General features: G+C 35.4%; 3 protein-coding genes across 4 annotated transcripts; 2 read left to right on the plus strand and 1 right to left on the minus strand.

The window, feature by feature from the left end:
* Nucleotides 1–461: 461 nt before the first annotated feature.
* LOC109798639 (PHD finger family protein) lies at nucleotides 462–8,063 on the plus strand. Of its 2 annotated transcripts, none has more exons than XM_020358979.3 (13): nucleotides 462–807; nucleotides 967–1,297; nucleotides 1,596–1,770; nucleotides 1,853–1,902; nucleotides 2,712–2,804; nucleotides 2,884–2,972; nucleotides 3,693–3,771; nucleotides 4,158–4,240; nucleotides 4,780–4,858; nucleotides 4,978–5,701; nucleotides 5,943–6,023; nucleotides 6,586–7,168; nucleotides 7,471–8,063. In XM_020358979.3, the coding sequence occupies exons 1-13, from the start codon at nucleotides 776–778 to the stop codon at nucleotides 7,610–7,612; spliced, it is 2,541 nt and encodes an 846-aa protein (XP_020214568.1). In that variant the 5' UTR covers nucleotides 462–775; the 3' UTR covers nucleotides 7,613–8,063. The 2 variants fall into 2 exon arrangements, with proteins under 2 accessions (XP_020214568.1, XP_020214569.1); XM_020358980.3 differs by having other exon boundaries at nucleotides 967–1,291.
* A 1,398-nt stretch (nucleotides 8,064–9,461) lies between these two features.
* NRPB11 (DNA-directed RNA polymerase, RBP11-like protein) lies at nucleotides 9,462–11,966 on the plus strand. Its single transcript, XM_020359264.3, has 5 exons — nucleotides 9,462–9,620; nucleotides 9,705–9,794; nucleotides 9,893–9,971; nucleotides 10,907–11,002; nucleotides 11,739–11,966. The coding sequence occupies exons 1-5, from the start codon at nucleotides 9,568–9,570 to the stop codon at nucleotides 11,769–11,771; spliced, it is 351 nt and encodes a 116-aa protein (XP_020214853.1). The 5' UTR covers nucleotides 9,462–9,567; the 3' UTR covers nucleotides 11,772–11,966.
* Nucleotides 11,967–12,540: 574 nt separating this feature from the next.
* Nucleotides 12,541–15,653, minus strand: CHX28 (cation/hydrogen exchanger 28). The gene is made up of 4 exons (XM_020359262.3): nucleotides 15,310–15,653; nucleotides 14,212–15,219; nucleotides 13,446–14,039; nucleotides 12,541–13,179 (listed from the first exon to the last, which is right to left on the minus strand). The coding sequence occupies exons 1-4, from the start codon at nucleotides 15,466–15,468 to the stop codon at nucleotides 12,571–12,573; spliced, it is 2,370 nt and encodes a 789-aa protein (XP_020214851.1). The 5' UTR covers nucleotides 15,469–15,653; the 3' UTR covers nucleotides 12,541–12,570.
* Nucleotides 15,654–17,141: the final 1,488 nt, after the last annotated feature.

Below are 17,141 nucleotides of genomic sequence, written 5' to 3' on the forward strand. Positions count from 1 at the left end.
GTATTTATTTATATATATATATAATTTAATATAATTTTTTTATTATACATAAAATAATAATAATAATAATAATAATAATAATAATAATAATAATAAAAACAACGTTTAACTCATGTATCACCCATACTAAAATGCTAATCATTTAATAAGTGAAACTTTTAAATAACAAATAGCAATGCATAAAAATGATTAAGGTTCTCTTATTTTTTTTCTTCATAAATACCCATAAGAAAACAAAATAATAAGGGGTCAACAAATTAAATTTATTTCATAAACTAAAATTATTATAGTTTATTTTCTTTTATCTTTTGTATATGTATTTAAAAAAAAGAAATCCGAACAAGAGTTGTGTATTTTAGAAGTAAGAAGAAAATATTTGTATGGAGTTGAAGTTGATTTATTTTTTGGGATGGAAAATGGTGATGGGCCTGAGGTTATTTAAAGGGTGAAAGGGAGCAGTAGCGTGAAACAGTAGATGTGATCCAATGAGTAAGGCCCGGTCGGCGCATGGTATCGCATCCAATTGTTTTGATTTTCTCTCTCCTTTCGATTTCCTCCTTCCTCATCTCAGCAACCTAGTTACAGCACTCCCCTCTCAATCCCATCCACCCTATTTATTTTTTTTCTTTTTAATTTCCCCCTTTTTATTTATGTTTTAAAAAAGAATCTCAATTCTCCATTTTTATTTATAAAAAAAAGGGGAAGTAAATTTAGGGGGGAGCGATCCCCTAAAGACGAAAAATTGAAATCTAAATCTACAACACCACAACACAAAATGGCATTTCACGTAGCTTGTCCAATTACATGGTAATGCTTCTTTTGCTTATGCTCATGCTCATGCTCATGCTCATGCTTCCACTCTTTATTTCCCTCTCTTCTCTTCTTTTCAATCACGCCAAACCGCTCTCTATATATATCCACCGCCGCTTCACTCTCTTCTCCTTTCCTTCCTTTTGATTTTTGCAGTCGCCGAATCTGTTTCTGCGCGCTAGGGTTTCCGCGAGCGCTCCACGCTCCAGACCCTGCCAATGCCTTTCTCCACGACGTCGCTGCGCTCGGGGACTTCCTCGCCAACGCCACCGTCGACGACGCCACCGTCCAGGTCGCCGTCCCCAAGGTTTTGCCGCCGCCGCCTCCGCCACCCACCACGGACGGTGTTCCTCCCGGCGTCGACGCTATCGATGAGTCCGCCTCCATGAAGGCCAAGCGCATCGCGCTCCAGCGCAAGGGCGCCGCCGCCATGATCGCCGCCGAGGAGTACGCTCGCCGGTTTGAGTCCGGCGACGTTGTGGTGAGTGTGAGTCTTCTCTTCTCTCCTGACTCGAGTGTGATGGAATCCTGATTTGATTGGCTTGTTGCATTTTTTGATTCATTGATTCAATGTTCATTTGAGCTCATTGCTGCTAAAGTTCTTGTGTTGAAAGAGGAGCTGGAGTATTTTTTTTGGCATGTATATGATTTTAAACTTTTGATTATTATCATTGCTGGGCATTGAAGTGGTTTTAATTAATTGTGTTGATTTTATTTTATTTTTTGATTTTGTCTTTCTTAATTCTCAAGACTAATACATGTGACGGTGCTGGTTGTTTGAACAGAATACACCCGGGAATCTTACTGGAGATGAGCAGGGTCAATCGAACAGGACCTATTGTCGATTTTGCAAGTGTGGAGAAGTTGAAGGAAGTGAGAGAGCTCAAAAGATGCTATCGTGCAAAAGTTGTGGTAAGAAATACCATAGGAACTGCTTGAGGAGTTGGGGTCGACATAGAGGTAAGAAAATATATTTGCTTGTATATGTAAATGTGGTCTAAGTGTTGTTTGTTCTCATGTCATGGGTGTTCTTTTATGGCAGATTTATTTCATTGGAGTTCATGGACCTGTCCTCTTTGCCGAATTTGTGAGGTAATTAGTGATGCTAATGGGATTTTACTTTTCCTTGTATTGTTTGGGGAAGGCTCTCTTCTTTCCAAATCTTCATGTGAAAATGGTTGCTGTCTTTGTAATTTTAATCATACTCTCAATCTATGTATTATGCTCTCTAGAATGAAAGCAGCAATGCTGTACACTAGCAATGTTTCATGTTATTTACTTGATTATGTGGTTAGCATATCCTATACTTGTGAAAATGTTGCTTGAGATGAAACTTGATATTTGGTTTTTTTTGGGTGGTATCAAGTGGAGTCTAAGATTAGCTTGTTACATTGAATGAAGCTGTACATTGGTTTTATTAATACAAAATGGGAAAGTTTCTATCTGTATTTATTTATTTTTTAATTACAATAAAGTAATATTTTATACCAGCTATAATCATAGTCGTTGGGATATCTGCCATCATTTAGTTTCTTATGTATTTTATTCCGGAAATTGAGTTAATTTTGGAGATGATGTCATTATGTGGCCGTATGACGGAGTCATGTTTTTCCACACTTAAACTATGAACTTAATAATAACCTGCTTTTTATGTGATCAGATACTCAGCTGGTTTTAATGACTTGTGGGGGGTACTTACCCCCATCTACCCCTCAACCTCTAAATATCCCTGAAAGTCAGCTTATTTCCATGTGAAGTGTTTAGAATAGCTATTTCTCATGTTCTTCACCTTAAAGATCCATTTACGTTGATAAATTGAATGTCTTTGTAGAAAAGTTGCTGATACCAACTAATATTTAATTGGAGTTCTGGTAGTCTTATGCTTTATTTGCTTCATCCAGGCTTGCAGAAGGACTGGTGATCCATTTAAATTCATGTTTTGCAAAAGGTGTGATGGTGCTTACCATTGTTATTGTCTGCAACCTCCTCACAAGGTTGAGTTTGTATCACTTACTAGTGAGCTTAATATTGATTTTATAGTTACCATTTCATTTATTATTGTTCATAATGCAGAGTGTTTGTAATGGGCCCTATTTGTGCCCAAAACATTCAAGGTGTCACAGTTGCGGATCCAATGTCCCTGGAAATGGACTAAGTGTGAGGTATGAATCCTGAATAATGTAGCTTTTGCTTTGATGTCTGGTCTGTTGTTGGTATGCCTAACATTGTTTCAATGATTTATTATAACATAGCCCTTCTATTGTTACTGTGTTGATGCCCATAGGAATGTTGTAAGATGAAAGTCGAGTTATATTTATAGTCAAAGCCTATTTTCCTGGAAGAAAGAAGGCTGTTTTTTTTTTTGTTGGATGTTTTTCAATTATTACCTTCCTTTATTTTATTTGTTGGCTTTATATCATCAACAATTACCATGGCATGACATGCTATTCAATGAGTTTTGGAAATGATAAGTAATGCTTTGGTTTTATTTTAATTTCATGTCATAAATTTAAAATACTTTATCTTCCCCATGGAATAAAAGCAGAAAGTTTTTGTTGAAAAGTGTATTTGCATATTCTCTCCTGTAAATCTTTTTGTAATTTTTCAATGAAAACTTTTTACGTAATGATTCCTTAACTAGTGTCCTTAGGGAACTGGTTAGCAAGACCCCTTCCCCCATCTGTGTAGTATGTGACCGGACTTTATTTTTTTTAATTCCCGACAATGTAAATCAAATAGGCTACTTAAAGTAGTTTAAAGCTTTCTGTCTTTATTTTTACATTGGCACTGTGGCAGTTAACACCTTTCTTGGCTTGAAGATGCACAGTATATATTAATCCAGGGATGGATTTACCATTTTTTTCTTCTAAAATAATGTATAGGTGGTTTATGTCATACACCTGCTGTGATGCATGCGGAAGATTGTTTACAAAAGGGAACTACTGTCCTGTTTGTTTGAAGGTCAGCATCTCTTCCTAATCATCTTTAAGTGACGGTTGGCAGAATACAAAATCTTAAAGGAATTTATTTGATGATATATATATTTTTTCAAGGAACTTATCTGCAGCATTCTTATTTCCTTTATGATATGCATGCATGTCTGTTGGTTTCACAAATATTGGCTAGAAGTGTGACATAGGTTTTATAAGGTCCCATATCCATCCAGCATCTATCTCAAATATTATGCTGTACTTGTATGCATGCCATGTTACAAGTTAATTTCATTTCGGCTTCACTTCCGTATCCCTTTTGTGCCCCATGAATACTAGGGCTATGTGTAAAACTAAACAATGTAGGCAGAACAGGAGTTCTTAAAGTTCATTGCACGTTTTTGACTGACTTTGTAGGTTTACAGAGATTCAGAATCAACACCTATGGTTTGTTGTGATACTTGCCAGCTGTGGGTACATTGCCAGTGTGATAATATCAGGTTAGGTTACCCCTAGTACTTGCAAAGGCGGACTGCTTTCAATCTTTCTCTGTATCACATGGGCAGTTTTTCATGTGCAATTCTGGAATATATACGTTGAGGAATGTTCTTTAATTGTTTTATTGTGTTGTAAACATTGATAACATTTTGGTGATTACTTGGTCCTAATTCTATAATGCGTGATGGATTAGTATTTGGGTTTCAATCATGCAACTATATGTCTGGACTAGAAGGTATTGTATATTTGTATAGTTTACTTCTTGTGCAATATTCTTTTACTATATGCGCTTAAATACAGAAAATTGCACTCAATATCCTTTAGGGATACAGATAGGTGTTAACTTTTGCAGATTAGTTTCTTTGAATATTTTTCCATCTCGAGTTTTTTTATTAAATAAATTATTATTCATTACTTTTCGTTCAATGATTGTGCTTATTGATTTGTCTTGACCTACTTTTTAAATTTTGTATTCATGAGAGGCTGACTTGTTTTGGCAATGACATCAGTGGACTCTTATTTTGGAATAACTGTTTTGCAGTGATGAAAGGTATCACCAATTTCAAGTGGATGGGAATTTGCAGTATAAATGTCCCACGTGTCGTGGGGAATGTTATCAGGTATGTGGTATATGCCTTCAATACATAACTACTTTTTGTCTACCATGGAAAAGCTCTTTGAAATGAGTAAATCTAGATTTTATTATCTCATCCACCTTATACGAATCTTTATGCTCCAGGTTAAGAATCCTGAAGATGCTGCACAAGAGATTTGGAGGAGAAGGAATATTGCTGAGAGAGATTTGATTGCTAGCTTGAGGGCTGCAGCTGGTTTGCCAACTCAAGAAGAGATATTTTCTATTTCACCATATTCAGATGATGAGGATGGTGGGCCTTTAAAGTTAAAGAGTGAATCTACTCGTTCCTTTAAGTTCTCTCTAAAGAATTTGTCCAGTGACTCGCCAAAGAAGAAATCTTCAAACAAAAAGACTGCTAAGAAAAAAGACTCTCAGTCATTTATGACTAGTAAAATCGACACACACAACAGTTTTGAAGGACATAGTGATATTAAATCTTTGCATAGCTTAGATGATGATAAGAATGATGATGTACAATCTCAGAGAAATGAAGGTCCAGATGTTTACTCATCACCTGCTACTGGGAGCCTGAGTCAAACTGATGCTCCTTGCCCAATTAATCAGCCAGGAGTTTTGAAACATAAGTTTGTTGATGAGGTGATGGTCAGTGATGAAGAGAGGAAACCTAGATTTGTTCGAATTAAAAGTAACAAAGCACATATTTTGGATAGTGAAGAGGAAAGTGGAAAACAGAATGTTAAGACTCAGAATGTGAAAGGGAAGAAGTTGGTTATTAATTTGGGTGCGCGGAAAATTAATGTGGCTAGTTCCCCACGGTCTGATACTTCAAGCTGCCAAAAAGATCAAGATCTGGTGGCTGTTAATGGTATATATCTTTCTTTCTTTCCCTTGTCACCATATATTTGCTTGAGAAACAGTTTGTGATTTGATTGTGTAAAAGTGGTCTCTGGTTGATTTTTCAGTCAATTTCTCTCCGTGAATTTGGTGACACATGTTACACATTTCTTGTGTGTATGCATGTGTTCTTGATTGGTTTGATTGCTCTCTTATGTTATTTTCCACTCTTATTTTTGTTTGTGATTTTTCCAGTTCTTATTTTCTTTCAGGAAATGAAGATATAAGCCAATCGAGGAAGGGAGACAAGTTTGCATCAGACAGACAAGATGGCACAGCTAGGCATATTGATGGTAAAGATATTAATCCCCATCGGCCCCCAATCTATACCAATTTTTGGTTATTGCTTTTTGTTATATATTACCTTTGTCCTTAATCCCTATATATAAAAACCTTTTAAGAAAGATGGTTAATTTAGTTAGTGACATTAAATTTGTTAATAATTTAAACTTTTTCCAAAGTTACCCTTAATATTTTTTAAATTAATCATCTTTCTTTGTACTTAACTGTTTCACACCTAATTAATTAATGTTTGAAAAGAGAAAGTTGACGAGTAAGGCATTTAAAAATTGTATCTACTTATCTTCAATTCTAATGAGAGAGAGAGTTTGTTTTATTAATTTCTAACATTTATTATTTTTTGCCTAAAAAAATGGTAAATAAAAAGGTGTTTTAGGAAAAATAATTAATGCAAGAGACAATTAAATAGTGTCTTATAAAAAGAGACAAACATAAAGTAAAAAAGTCTTATATACAAGAGTAGAGGTAATATCAAGCATTAACAGTTGAAGATTTCTCTGATGTTTATATAAGTTGTCTTGGATAAAAACTGACCTAGATTCATGTTCTTTTCAGGAAACAGAGTCGATTCTGGGCAATCAAATTTTTTCAAGGTTTCGGGAAGAGAAGGAAATTTGATTAAGCTGGGAAAAGTTAAGCCAGATGTTTCTGAATTCAACCCGACCTCTGGTAGAGGCAATATGTCTGATGGGCGGGTAAAACATAATACTGATGGAACGATTGATCAGGTTGGACTAAAAGTCACATCAAGAGGCGAAAGGGTGCATCTGGGGAAGCAATCAGAAGTCAGCTCTGATGCATGTGATGAGACAGATGACAATAATAATCGTACACCTTCACATTCTTTGCCAAAAGATTCTAAACCTTTATTAAAATTTAAATTCAAGAAACCAAGCATTGAAAGCCAAAATTCTCCTCATCAGGAGGAGGAGAAGATAATCAAGGGCCAGAGGTCAAAAAGGAAGAGACCTTCTCCTTTTAAGGAGAAAACACCATTTAATGAGTCTGAAAATGCAAGTCAATCACATCAAGACAGTGTAATGGATGAGATCTTGGATGCAAACTGGATATTGATGAAATTGGGCAGTGATGCAATTGGAAAGAGAGTTGAAGTTCATCAGTCATCTGACAATTCTTGGTTAGTGCCTTTTATGGTTTTTTGTTAATTTTGTTATTAAATAACACACAAGGGGGATGATGGGTCGATCATATTAATTATTTTATGAAATAACATTTCTTTCATTACTGTGTTTTTCCCCTAAGTTGCATTTTGCAATATAGAGTATGCTTGGATATAGTCTATAAGGACTTTCAAGAGCTTCTTTCTTAAAAATAAAAAGTATTTTTCAGTGGAAAAACTATTAAAAGCATTTCTAAATTGGTATCCAAACATGCTAGTATGACAATTTATGCCTTTTTTACCTTCTTTTTCTTGTCCAGGCACAAGGGAGTGGTCACTGACGTAGTTGACGGCACTTCAAAGTTACATGTTGCCTTAGACGATGGGAAGGTGAAGACCTTGGAACTCAGGAAACAGGGGGTCCGTTTTGTTTCTCAAAAGCAGAAGAGATCAAAGACATGAACTAAACTTGGTCAGCCTTGGTGATCATTTAATGTGGAGACTTTACTTAATTGACTTTGAAGATTGTTTCATCTTTATGGCCACTCCTTACTGAATTTATATTCGTAGCTGCTCACATTGCTGCTGATTTTTGGGTGAAGCATTCTCGATTGGAGAAATTTCAGTATTCTTAAAAGAATTAACCTTTCACCTTAGTCCTTTTTCTGGGCTGCAGGTTCTTGATCGCGAGTTAGATTTTTCTTGCTTTTCTACATGTATCTGATTCAAAGTAGATTCTACCTGTGATGTATAGGTCACCATTTCTGTAGAATAGGGAAGTTAAGGCCAAGGTGTTAGCTGTATGATTAACGCTCTGCTGGTAGTTGTGAATTGAGATATTTGTCTTGAAAGATGCAATTATTGTCATTTTGTTAAAGGAGATGGTAGTTCACTTCTACCTTCTCACCCTCCATACTTGCATCTACTAAGATTCCCTTTCAACACTAAAATAGAAATAGGTGTTTGGGTATAGCGGTGGAATAAAGCACGAACATGTATCTATAAATAATTAATCAATCATAGGCGAAGGTACCGACCAAAGAAAATTAGAGGTACAAGTGTGTAGGTAACTCTGCAGCTTTTCGATGATTTCCATCTTAAGCGCGTAGGGAAGTGACAGTGATTCCTCAAATTTTCATGGCGTTAAATCTCCTATGCATTTTCAACACTAGGCAATTGGCAAAATGAGTAAACCATTTCAATGTGTCACTACTAATCTGGAAAAAATGAGGTGGGACAAATTGTCTTGTCAGCAAATGGCTTTAAATTAACAACAAAGTTTTTTTTGGATAGGTTGGTGGATTGCTTATTTGATAATGAAAAAAATTGTGACGTTGTATTGAATGCTCATTCGCCCATCTAAGATACCCAAATTTGCAATGGGAAGTTCACAAACGCTCACAAATCACTAACTAGTTAGATATGTAAGAGCATCTCCAAATGAGAACTCAAACGGGTTCTTAATTACTTTTTTAAGATCTTACTTTGCCATATGACTTAAGAATTCTAACAAATATGTATTCCAATGCTGAAAAAACAGGGAGAGATGAAAAACATAATGATAATAACTACAGTAAATCGTAGTGATTGTGACGGATTCAATGTTGGTGTGATTGATTTACCAGTTACATCCACTTAATCAGCTGTTGAGTGTAAAAGATACATTTTTACCTCTACGATGCAAATAGGTTTTAAAACACACTCTTAAGTTGTTTTGAATGTTAAAATTTCATACTCAATGATATTAGTTGGAAACTTGGAATATTGAGTCTCAGCACTTGAAATCCAACTTGATACTAACCAGTTCAATTTATGTTATTTTTTAAATATGTTTCGAGTCATGTCGTATTTTTCATGTTATTATTATTATTTTTCACTTTGTATTTATTTATTAATAATTGTCTTGATTATTGAACCCAACTTATACGAATATGTTTCGATTCATTTCGGTTTATTTCATTTAGCCATATAAGGAGCTTTTAAATGTTTTAGTCTTTTATTGTGACATTAATTTTATTTCTCATCAATTATTTTTCCACATGTAAGAGTCATAAATTGTTTTAAAAATATTTTAGACCATCGTAATCAGTTATCATATAATATACATAGTACGCCAATTAGAATGTTCATTAATATAAGTTTATATATATATATATATATATTTATAATTATCCGAATTATCATGTAAAATTATTAATTTTTGCGATAATTATTTTAAAAATTAATATAAAATGATTTTGAATTAGTTTATTAGTATTACTAGTTGGGTTTATGTTAGTGGTCATATTAAGTATTAACTAGGGCCTGGCCCGTTTTGATATCCCGGCTTCATGTCTTTGACCGAAAAGACGATATAAGTGCAGTATTTGAAGCGTAGTGAGAGAGAGTGAGGGAGGAAACAGAGAGAGAAATAAGCGATGAATGCACCAGATCGTTACGAGCGTTTCGTCGTCCCTGAAGGCACCAAAAAGTACGCTCCCTATTCCCCCCTCTTTCTCTTCCTTCCATTTCCACTTTCTGATTCTCTCTTTTCTCTCTTCAATTTCAAAAACAGGGTCTCTTACGAGAGGGACACCAAGATCATCAATGCCGCCTCCTTCACCATCGAGAGAGAGGAACACACTATCGGCAACATCCTCCGCATGTATTCCCCTGTTCTCGTTCCCCCTTCTCCCTTCATTTTAACTCCCTCTGGCCAAACCCTAATTTTTCTTTGTTCTTGTTTCTGTCGTTGGTGTTCAGGCAGCTGCACAGAGACCCCAACGTGTTGTTTGCTGGATACAAGCTTCCTCACCCTCTTCAGTACAAAATTATAGTTAGGGTTAGAATCTTTTCCTCATTACTACCTCCTTTTTAATACTTGTTTCATTTCGCTTCAATTTTATCGAATATTCAAAGGTTTCAGTAAACATCCAAATTGGTCTTCAAACTAAGGAATTGTAACATACGGCCCTAAAGTACGAATTCATAATTACAATAGTCCAAAACTCTAAAAAAAAAATGTGACTATAAAAATAATATTGATATATTTTCAGGACCAAAATGATAGTAAGCATTTAAATTCAAGGATTTATATGACATTCTAGAGACTTTCTTGGCAATTTCTTAGTTTCAAGACCAAATGATAGTTTCATGGACCAAATTGAGTGTTTACTTTCAAAGGTTTTACATTTCAAAACTTCTCCCAATAAGATTTTAGTTGTAAGCTATTTCAACCAGTTTGTGGCATAGTTTGTTACGGGTAGAAGATACAAATCATAGTTTTGTTTGGAATTAATAATGGTTGACCAGCCTAAGTCATGCTTCTTGAGTGCATCCTAGGTTGTTAGCTTTGTGATACTGCATGGACTGTATTTGGACAAAAATTAAAGCAACTCATGTCCTTGTGGCATTTCAATCAATTATGGCGTGTAAAAGTTTAAAAAATTAAAGTGAATAAAATAATAATAAGCATAAAGTGTCTCTATGCAGTGTCCGACATAAATACATGTCTGACTCCGTTAAGACGTAACATTGTCATTATTCAGAAGTGTATTTGCTTCTTTGGTTTAGACTCTTTTGGATTGGCTCAATCTTACTCCTTTTAAATCTTGGCACGTCGATATTGACTTCAGATTTGTATGTGTGTGTGCACTTGCATGTGCTGTTTGCAGTATTTTTTTCTTCCCGGAGCTGGGGAGAGCATAAATTTTATGTTCTTTCTGTATGTGAATCAAGAGTTCTCAAGTATTATCTATTTTATTGTTATTTTTACAGATACACACCACTAGTCAGTCTTCACCAATGCAGGCATATAACCAGTCTATTAATGATCTGGACAGGGAATTTGATCATTTGAAGAATGCCTTTGAGGTAAAATGCGTCTTCTTGTTGTTCTTCGAGCAATATATATGTAAATTCTATGACATTATTATTACTGGTTTACTCGTCTATCTAGGAATTCTTCTAAATATTGAATAGAGCATTGGCTATTAGTATTGCACCATTACCCTGCTTGTATATGGGTCTCATTTCAATTTTCTTCCCTAACCTGGAAAGTTGTTGTTTAATTTTGACTTGTATCATTTGACTGTTTGGTGTCTCTAATCCTTGTATCTATAGAGAATTTGGAGATTTACTGAGGTTCAGCATTTATAAATCACTTTATGTATTAGAAGTGTGCTTGTCTTTTGATGTTGTCCACCCTTCGATGGCATTCACTATATTTTTCCTAAAGGCATTTAGAAACAATCATGTATCTAATTAAGGACATCTATGCCACACTTGGGATTCAGAAATAGACTTTTGCCTAATTTGGGAATGCAACCTCTTGAATATCAAATAGTTACTGACAATTCTCTGGCATTAATATAGTTCTTTTGAAATATACATACTAAATATTTATCTCTAGGTGGTTTGTATGGGGTGAAATACTTACTACTTCAAATAGTGGAAATCGTTATAGCATTCCAGACTCTAATATTTGATAGGATTTTCTGGAACCACAATATTTCTAAAAAATGATTGTAGTAGATGGATTGTATTCAATATTCTTATTTACTTTTTTCTTAGGTTCCCGTTGGTAACTTATTCGATATGTTTATTGCAGGCTGAAATGTTGAAGTTGGCAAGGGACTATTGATTTACAGTCAAGATGTATGGTGTGTGCATTACAAGCCTCGGCAGATATCGAGATAGCAAATCACTTCTGCTAAATGAAATTTAAATAGGGTGCTATGAGTGTTTTGAGAGACTTGTTAAAGATGATTTGTTGTTGTGAACAATTACGAAGTTAACAAAAATGCATTAATAGGAGCAATTGCATTATATTATGCTAGTTATGTTCGCAACTATTAGTAAATTTCTGTCACATGGATGTTATATTGACGGACTTGGTATAGACTTATTTGATGTTCCAAATATACAATGCCTAGGGCCACGGGTGACGAGTAATCAGTTTTACGGTTTGGATTATTTTGGCAACCAGTTAAGAAGAGGATAGGCTTCCGTTGTTTAGGTGCGCAATTATTACTGATTTCGAATGGAATAGTTCTGAATATGTGGTCTTTTTATTGTATGGTGAATATTATGTACAAGTTGTCTAGTTCTAGTGGATGCGTGTTTAGTTTCTCTTGTACGTAGTGTATTATTTAATCAACATTTTTAGAATCAGTTAGTTGTTTTAGGATTATACCAGTAATCGATCGACTAGTGTGGGGAGTCTGTTTCTATCGATTTTCTTTTATTTTTTCGTTTGGCAACTGAAATTTGTTGAATCTACCGTTTTTTTTTCTTCGTAAAATGATGTAAGGAACATCTTCAATGGAGACATGATTTCTGAATGCGCTTTTATCTTTACAATTTTCACAAGGTGATTCTAGCAAAATTTTGTTTGTTTGCTACAATTTGCATCTATCTCTACACTACCTATCCATTTACATCTACATGATAGAGAAGTCCTCGTCAAGGCCATCTAGCTCTCCTCTAAGTTTGTGTTGTTGGATTATTAATACAGAGACTGACGTTGAGAAGTCTGGTCCTGAAAGAACATCCCCTATCGGTCCTAGTTCTGGGCATTGTTGCCAGTCATTCATCCCCTTTGTCAATATAGAGTTTATCCCACCTTCTCTTCCTACAACCACCAGTGAGTATTGGCCTTCCAATGATCTCAGAGTAGCAAATGTCTCGCCCGCATTTGCAAGATGCTTCTCCATATAGTGGATGCGACCTGCAACTATATGCTTTTCATAGAATTGTGCAAAGCATTCGTCATCCAACCCCATCTCCTCCTCTTGCTCTGGCAGGCTTACCCTATAAGCCGCCAGTCTCGAGGATTCTGCACTGGTATCTACCAGGAATCTTATTACTGTCACTTTTACTCCCGAATGCCATGCTACACGACCCGCATATGCAAGTACTTCTCTATCATCTTTTCCACCAATGAATATTGCTGCCACTTGTAGTGTTACCTCAGACCTTGATATTTTCGGAATGGACCCAAAACCTCTGTTCACAAGAATCCCCACGGAGCAAGGAGCAGTCTTCAATAACTGTTGAACGAAAAATCTGTTAGCTGGTTGAGCGATTAAGAAGTATTTCTCTGTAATTTTCTTTTGTGTAACCATACCGGTAAAGCAACACTAGTTTTTTTGCTATAAATTAAACATACTGTGTAAGATTTTTCACATGAATGAACAAGAATTGATGCATAATAATTCACAGCATAATTTTTATATTTGATCAAAACATCGACCTTTATGTTGAATAAGAGATCCTAGGTTCAAGTTTTACTTATAATTTGTTTCCCTTAAATTACCTTTCGGTTCACATATCTAAAACCTTGATTGCCACCATCCAATTTTCCATCCTGACGCTGGCTCCTGTGGAATGGAAGTATAATGAGGGCAATCATCAATTCCTCTGCTAAAGAGCAGATGTTCTGTGCCATGTTGTTGATTGTTGAAATTGCCAATGATCTTTTGAGCGTAATACCATCGCCATCATTATCTAGATAGGCTTTGAACGAGCTCGTCACTTGTTCTCTCATCTCTATCACTGCCTTGTCTCTCACAGTTGATGCATGTATTCCTTCACCAGTCTCTACTGTTGCTTCTATTTGATCAGTTAATTCAATAATTTCTGCCAGATAAACCAAAAGGCCCGGTTCTGTTGTCCCTCTGGAAATCTCCATGAAGTTGATGGAAGCAGGAACATTGGGAGGTCCGTGAACGCACAAGAGTATCCTTAACTCACTTGACGGGTCCAGCAACTGGAGGGCCATGGTGTGAGTAGGTGCCCTTCTCCTGGCACGTTTGATGATATGTGCCACAATTATGGGTGCATGCACCACTGTGAGAAATGTTGCAATTACCGACATAATGCCCGCGGAAATAGTGGAGCCACAATTGATCTGGTAATACAAGAGAAGGAGAAGGCATGAGAATGAGAATGATCATTCATGATTTGTGTTTTAATTATTAAAAAAAGAAAAAGAAAAAGAAAAGGTGAGGTCTCTTCCTTTTGCATGTATAGATAGTATTAGTGGATGTATGATAAAAGTGAGAAATGAGGGAAATACTTGCCCCTTTGATAACCATGTAGATCTGAAAATGGCCCTTGGTGACGAGTAGCAAGCCAATTACAAGAGATTCTGGCCAGTGGAAGCCAAGCAGTGCCCCAACAGCAAGCGTGCCAGCAACTTTACCGACGACCGCCATGACAACGGGCAGAATAAGCCTGAGCCACGTCACAGGGTCTCCAGGGGCCAACCTGGTGAAATCAGCAGCATAACCCATCCACAAGAAGAATATCGGGTAGAAGATGGTGGTCAAGAGATAGTTTATCTTGCCGACAACCCATTTGGAAACTCTTCCCTCCCGGGGAAAACAAGTCCCTGTTATAAACGCACTTAGAACCGGATTATAGTTGTATAGAGTTGAAGAGGCACAAATGATGACCACGAAGGCTATTGACAGTACCAGATGTGGACCTTTCATCGGCCTCCCCTCTGGGTTCTCATCGTTAACCCACGCCATAAACACCGGCGACACCAGCCCCGTGAACACCGTCTGCGCCACCACCGCCACACTCATCGTTATCACCGACTGCGTCGTCTTCTCCACATGACTATGAGGCTGAGGCCCTACGCAGAATGCCTCCGCCGGCATGAAAATGTACCCTACTGATAGAAGCAACGAGCACACAAAATCTGCGTGCATCCCTGCCCCTATCACAAGCTTCCCAATATCCGATTTTCCTATCTTGAGGTTCGTTAAAAGACGCGTCAGAACGGGAGAGGCTGTGCTTGAGACAAGCGCCGAGAGGCACAGGATGAACGCAAATCCACGCTCTTCTGTGAAGTAATGCAGAAGTGGTGTCAGGGAACACGATATCACGAAGGTGAAGATTATTCCTGAATACGCTATTTGAGCATCCTTGCTTGGCCTTCTCAACAGTGCGTACGGATCCATCTCTATACCCAAAGCAAACATGTAACACATCATGCCAAAATCAATGATAAACCCAAAGGTACTGTTGAATTCATCATATAGTTTACGTAAAAAAGGTATGTTCCCCATAATTAGTCCTACCTGCATAAACATACATGGATATCAGAAACTTCATCATCATGCATGCACCATGCTGTCTACGTGTCTTACTCATCATCACGAGATGCTTACTATTATGTCAGAAGCAATGCGAGGTTGTGCGTACGGCTTTAGTACGTAATGTGCCCCGTTGCATGCAATCACCATCGCCATGAACACAAGGAAATTTTTCCCTAGTTGAAGTATCAGGTACCCTAGCTTTTCTGAACATTGGGTTATCGCTACTGCCATATTATATTATATATCTATCTTCTCTTAATCTCTTATCTTGCTTTTCTTTTTCTCTACCTTACCAGTTACCATTACCATGTTGTGCAACACTAGTCTCATCGCCACGCACGCAATTTTTCCTTCGCATTTTTGTTTTCTTGATGACAATCCATTGTCGCCAATTTTTGGCCAAACCCTTTGGGAGAAGCGAGTGGTCGTGATTCATGGCTTACTTTCAGGAGACAATATTGGAGGAGCTCTCTCCCCAGTATAAGACATACGTAGCTTCTGAATTTGGAGCATTTCGACACTTTACGAGGCTGCTAATAAACCGGAAAACATGGATAAATCACAAATAATGTTCTATATATCTACACCAAAATCACAAATGTTCTATCCAATCTCCTTCACTAATTATTTCTATGTCGATGACCATTTTTTTAAAATGCCAACCTGTCCCATCCTATAATATATACTTTGTTTTCTATGCTTTTTCTTTTTTTAACAACCGATGGAGATTAGTTATTTAAATTAATCACTACAATTATAAATTATTTTATTCCAAAATATAGTCTTCATTATTTATTTTGGTTCTTGATCTCTAATATGTCTAAAAGCAAATCAATCGAGGGTTGTTAAATTCAAAAATAAATTAATGATGATGGTTATATTTAGTGTTGTAATGTAACTAATTATTTGGTATTTCTAATTTCAAATATTAATTAATTGATAGTTGTCAAAAGTTGAAATTCCTTTTTTTTTTTTTTAAATATCAAGGCGTAAATTAAATGGTATTATAGTTTGCGAATATAATTTGGTGAATTACTCCACCAAATCCACTGAGACATTAAATATCTACTGAAAAATAAAATCCAAGAGAATCGGATCCAGTTTTTTTAAATTTTTTTTTTATCTTATCTTCTTTTTAAAAGAAAATGTTGGGCCATATATTTTTCAATTTCATAGAAAGCTATTGAAAAGAAAAGGTGATAGAGCTTGAAAAAAAAAGGTGTTTTTAATTAAGTTACTTCACATATAGTCCCCTTTTCAAATTTCAACACTCCAGAAATTCTCCCGTATATCCTCAATATTCTATTAATGGAGAAAATTTGATTATTTTGCTGTCAAAAAAATAATAAATTCAACTCTCATAAAATACCATTATTTTTAATTTATCATCGGCTTCTCCAATGAGTGTCATCGTCTTGTAATTAGTAATTTAATTTTTAATTAATATTATATAAACTAATTTAATTTTCCATCATTATTAAAATTAACTTTTATCAATTAAAAAATATTTTTACATTTTTAAAATTAAATTTTTTTAATGTATGTATTTTAGTGCTTTTATAATTTTTTTTATTATGGTTAAAAGAAATTTTTGTTGATTAGATTAATTTTTTATGTAATTTTTTTTTTGAAAATATGTTATTCCATTGAGTAAGATAATTAGTTGTTAAATAAATTTAAAATCTTTAAATTTATTTATCAAACAGTTTTTAGTTTAAAAGAAGCTTTGAAATTAATATATATATATATATATATATATATATATATATATATATATATATATATATATATATATATATATATATATATATATATATAATCAAGAAGTTTGACACAAATGACTATAGTGTTGAATTCAAGTTCAAATTGTTTCGACAATGTTAAAATTTGATTTTTAATGGAAG

The sequence above is a fragment of the Cajanus cajan genome, chromosome 8, assembly GCF_000230855.2.
Source record: "Cajanus cajan strain Asha chromosome 8, NIPB_CcT2T_4, whole genome shotgun sequence".
NCBI classification, from domain to species: Eukaryota; Viridiplantae; Streptophyta; class Magnoliopsida; order Fabales; family Fabaceae; genus Cajanus; species Cajanus cajan.